The sequence below is a fragment of the Oryzias melastigma genome, linkage group LG13 (assembly GCF_002922805.2).
Source record: "Oryzias melastigma strain HK-1 linkage group LG13, ASM292280v2, whole genome shotgun sequence".
In the NCBI taxonomy this organism is placed as follows: Eukaryota; Metazoa; Chordata; class Actinopteri; order Beloniformes; family Adrianichthyidae; genus Oryzias; species Oryzias melastigma.
This window is the reverse complement of record NC_050524.1, coordinates 2,829,028-2,834,094: the sequence shown is the minus strand read 5'-3', so window position 1 is coordinate 2,834,094 and position 5,067 is coordinate 2,829,028. Positions and strand designations below refer to the sequence as shown.

At 36.5% G+C, this 5,067-nt stretch overlaps 1 protein-coding gene across 1 annotated transcript in view; it reads right to left on the bottom strand.

Annotated features, from left to right (window-relative positions):
• Positions 1-3,126, bottom strand: part of exosc5 (exosome component 5) — a 7,017-nt gene extending 3,891 nt beyond the window's left edge. Inside the window, exons 1-2 of the mRNA XM_024277715.1 lie at positions 2,971-3,126; positions 1,105-1,218 (exon numbers count right to left, since the gene is read on the bottom strand). Of these exons, the coding sequence (XP_024133483.1) occupies positions 1,105-1,218; positions 2,971-3,067 (211 nt within the window). The 5' untranslated portion in view covers positions 3,068-3,126. The remainder of the gene's footprint in view (positions 1-1,104; positions 1,219-2,970) is intronic.
• Between the last annotated feature and the right edge of the window lie 1,941 nt (positions 3,127-5,067).

The following is a 5,067-nucleotide window of genomic DNA, read 5'->3' as shown; positions in this document are numbered from 1 at the left end:
AGCACATTTAAATATTTAATGACACATTTGGTTGTTTCATGGCCCACTGTGGGCTGAAAGACTAATTGAAATAAATATATTTAATGTGAAATCATGAAATAAATTTGTCATTAATTATTTATAATTGGCATTAAATAAATAAAAGTGTCATTAAATGTGTCACTATTTTAATGATTAATTAAAACAATTAATGACAGATTTATTTAACAATTTAACAGTGTGTAGATTTATTTGAAATTGTCCCATTTCGTGCTCCATAGAGGGGGGGGGGTGTCATGTAGGCACAGGGGCCACATTAAACCTGGACCATAAACAGATTAGCAAAATAACTTAATCTATTATTACATTGTTTATTATAATTATTTCTTGATCTTTTTTTTCCTTTGCTCTCCCTAGTGGTGAAATTGTGAATAATATAATATCATCCATCCATCTATCCATTCTCTTGACCGCTTCATCCCTTTTGGGGTCGCGGGGGTGCCGGAGCCTATCCCGGCTACTGAAGGGCGAAGGCGGGGTACACCCTGGACAGGTCTCCAGTCTGTCTCAGGGCCTCAATCACACACCCATTCACTCTCACATTCACACCTAGGGACAATTTAGAGTCACCAATGAACCTATGAAGCATGTTTTTGGACGGTGGGAGGAAGCCGGAGTCCCCGGTGAAAACCCACGCATGCACGGGGAGAACATGCAAACTCCACACAGAAAGGTCCCAGCCGGGAGTCGAACCGGGGCCTTCTCGCTGTGAGGCAAGAGCGCTAACCACTGCGCCACCGTGCAGCCCATTATAATATCAGTCATTTCTTTAAAGAACCATGACTTGACACAGCAATGGGCTCCACACTTGCTTTTTTCCACAACATTGTTTTTCTCTTCATGACTGGGTCGGATGAAACCATCTGGCGGGCTGGATACGAACCACGGGCCGTACGTTTGACACCTCCGTTTTAGAGCAGCGAGAACATAAAGTAGAGCAGCCACACAAAGGTTCAGTAGTCGCTATTTATTTATTTTCAATGGAAGAAAAACAAACATTTGTTTGATTAAATTCAGAAACACATGTTAGAACCGGACTTTTCCAGGACAAGTAGCAGAACTTACTCGGCAGTCCGACTTTGGGCTGAACCAGAACCTCCAGCGTTGCTCGGTCGTAGATCTCCTTACTGACCTTGACTTCAGCGGGTCCATAAACTCCAGCCATCACACTCGAGTCCCCTCCAGAGACAAAAACAACACAAAGATTTATCACAGGTTAAAAAAGACTGAAAATCTGATGCGATTAGGAGGGAAACAAAACAAGACTCTTTAACGTGAAGAGTTCAAGTCTGAGCTGCTGAATTCACATCCACAATTTTACAACTTTCTCTAATTCTGATTTAGTTTAACCCTTAGTTTAACAGACTGGTGCGTGAAGCAATCACATTGGCTGTTTACAATGACATAGGAATGATGCTGAGCAGCAATTAATTTAGTTTTCAGTCACAATAGAACAAATAGCTTTAAATGTTTTGGTTTAACACAAACAACAAGAGTTATGACACATAATTTACATGATACTAGTAAGAAAATTAGTGTTTGTCTAATTTTATTGTATAAGTCACAAAATTCCTCATAACTGAGCTGATAAACCTTCTTTTCATTGTTTTAAACCTGCTCACAGGGTCACGGGGTTGCTGGAGCCTATCCCAGCCACAGTTGGGTGAAGGCGGGACTGATCTTGGATGGTCCACTGCAGGGCCCAATATGAAGCAAAAAAAATCCTCGGAACATCGTAAATGCTTTAGCAGAAGTTTGTCTGCTTTTTAAAGACTTTTTTTTATTGTTTTGACATCATCTTTGCACTCGTTGAGTGTTTTAAATCCCAGGTCAAGACATTTTTATTCAGGAGAGCTTTTAGTTGATCTTAGCCCTTGTTTTATCATGTTTTACTGTATTTTACTGTGTTTTTAGTTGTTTTATTACTGCTTATTGGTTTTATTCCCCTGTGTTTTCTGATTTTATGTTCTTATGTTAAGCACTTTGTGATCTGTTCTGTGAAAAGTGCTATAGAAATAAAGATTCTTCTTCTTCTTCTTCTTGTTTTGAGAACTTTACTTTTATATGTGTCTGTAAATGTTTATCTTTGCTATAAATCATCAAACCTATTAGATCTTATTTATTTATTGTGAATTTTACAGTAATAGCGAATCCGCTGCTGGGAGTGGTGTTTTTGTTTGTTTATTTGTTTGTTTTTACAGTTTCAGCTTTGCTGTGGAATTATTACAACATATTGTGAAAAACTGTTTAAAAAAAAGAAAAAGATTACATCACAAAAACTGTTACATAGGGAAACTATTTGCAAAATAGTTTTTTTTTTTTTTAAAGCTCCAAAAGATCCCAGAGTTTACAGTCTGATGAAGATAACATATAGTTTACAACAACCAACAAAATACAAATATTCAAAAATGACAGATGAAGGATAAATGATCCAAGAAATAAATGAAATTTTAAATTTGATCACGAATCTGTATGAAGACAGCTGATTTAACAATGAAACATTTTTTTAAATGTCCCTTTTTACGTAATTAAGCCCAGAAATGAGTTATTGGTTTAGAACCTAAGTGAATTAATAATTGTCAAATGTTAAAAGTTTGTGACAGCGATTGACTCTTACTTACAATATTAAACTAAATGTGAAAAGGAGTCATGATCAGAAAAGATTTCTTTTTATAATTTAGCTGTTTATTTTTAATCTTGAATCACGATTTATTTAGTTTTATTTGATACCGAGAACCAAAACTGAAGGAAAAACACAAAGTACTTTAGGACAGTCTGAACTCAAACACATTTAAAGACGGTTTGTAGCCAACATCTAACGAATCAAATTATTTTCCAGTGAAACCAGTGACCAGTGCACTAACACGAGCGGAAGCGGGAATTTAAGTTACATTTTAAAGACAAAAGTCAACATTTTCCGACAGCAGTTACCTTGAACAAAAGACGCGGATCCGTCCGGCCGAGAAAGTAGACTCTGCTCGCAGCCAAACTCTCGGAGAGAAACGTTTAGAGGAGCAGAAACCTCCATCACGCTGCACACAGAAGCAACGGCGATGCGTCGCTGGGAGATGACGTCATATCACTGGGACAGGTTGTTTTTTATTTATTTATTTATTTTCATGTTTGACGTAAATTCTCATTTTAGCTGGTTTTATTGTGTTTTAAGAATATTGGGTTGGTGCTTTATGTATTTATAAAAGTTTTTTAAAGACAATTTTGAAATTATTTTTATAAGATTTGTAATCGAAATTAATAAAAAACAAAAAAAGCAAGAACATTTCTCACATTTGATAAGGACAATAAGTTATATGAAAACCCCTAGAATTTATGTGTGTTTTATTTCATTCTGTGTCTTTATTTCGCTAATATCTTTTGCTCAGTAATGTAATAAATTTGTTTTATTTCAACAGTGTCACATTTATTTGTATGTGTTCTCTATTGTTCTGTAAAAAAAGGTGCCATGAGTCATAAATGCAGCAACCAAGACAGTAGTTTTAAAAAACTTGTATTGTTGTTATTATTATTATTATAGTTACATATACTTTATTACCTTATTGCATTAATACATTAGCAAGTGCTAAGATGAAAGATTATAACCCTGTAACAGTGGAGATGACTCTGGTGATGCTTGAATATACACACAGATAGCTGGTAACTGGTTGAAGATAGAGCTGGTTAAATGTGTAACTGGAGTTTTGATGGACAAGTGCACAATTTTATGTTATGTTATGTTATGTTATGTTATGTTATGTAATGTGCAGAAACTAAATGCTTCTCGCATCAATGTCTGTATCTTTTTTTGAGTAATATCACAGACAAAGGTGTTTACAGTGTAGAGTTCTGATTATCTTACTGTTGATGTGTTTTTGTGAGCACAAATTTGGGATATCTGAGTGAACACTTTATAAATGTAAACATTTCAGAGAATAAGAAAGAAAGAAACACTTTCTCTTGACTGTTTTTGCTCAAAAGCTGCATGTTGTCAAATAAAACTTTGCAAGTTAAACATTGTAATAAACCGTGATTGCGCAACCCAATAGTGTGATTAATCTGCACTAGAAAAAAATACTGTAGCGAACGCCAAAATGCAAGACGGAGCAGAGTTCAACCACAGCTACAGACTAGCAAGGTACAATCTAAACTTTCAAAGCAGGCCGAGAGAGCAAGCAGAAGAATGTGTCTCAATCGCCACAGGAAGCAGAAGAATGTGTCTCAATCGCCACAGGAAGCAGAAGAATGTGTCTCAATCGCCACAGAAAGCAGAAGAATGTGTCTCAATCGCCACAGGACCCCAGGAAGCTGGAATCCCAAGAAGCACAATAAAATGAGGGAGCTCAGGACCCTCGAAATCACCATATTTCTAGGTCCATTAATCTTTTACGATAACATCAACCACTGAACAACATGGCAAAAGTTTTTTATGGAAAAAAACACCTCACTCATGGTTTAACACTAACAGAACTAAATCTAACTCCCACAATGCACTCCTGCTGTGAGTAGGATCAAGGCAATAAATATTTTAAATTTAAAGAAATACTGAAGCTTTGAAGGAAAACTGTGAAAGGCCTCAGGACGCCTGAGAGACAGCATCATCCAATCACAGCAGAAGGCCCTGGAGGTGATTGGAAGAGCAAAAGTAAGGAGACACTCCTTCATCTCTGAATGTCTTCCTTTTGTTCTTTACAGGTGGAGATCCTAGAGACATGACTACATTTCCCATGAGGCAGCGGGGGAAGGAACCTTCTAGATTCAGCAGTGAAACATGTCTGTAAACATCTGTCCAGGACGTCCCGTCTTCTCTGGATAAAGATCTCAGGATTTGAACAAGTGAGAATAGTTTTAATGCTGGAAAAACAGCATTCTAATATTTGATAAACTCAGACATTTCTACAGAATTAACTGACATTCCTCCCTCTGTCACCTTTCACTTAAATCATTTTTTTATTTAATTCTCTGTAAAAACAAACACTCGTGTGTCCATCAACCACAAAATGTTCAACATGAGTTTAAAATGTGATCATGAAATCT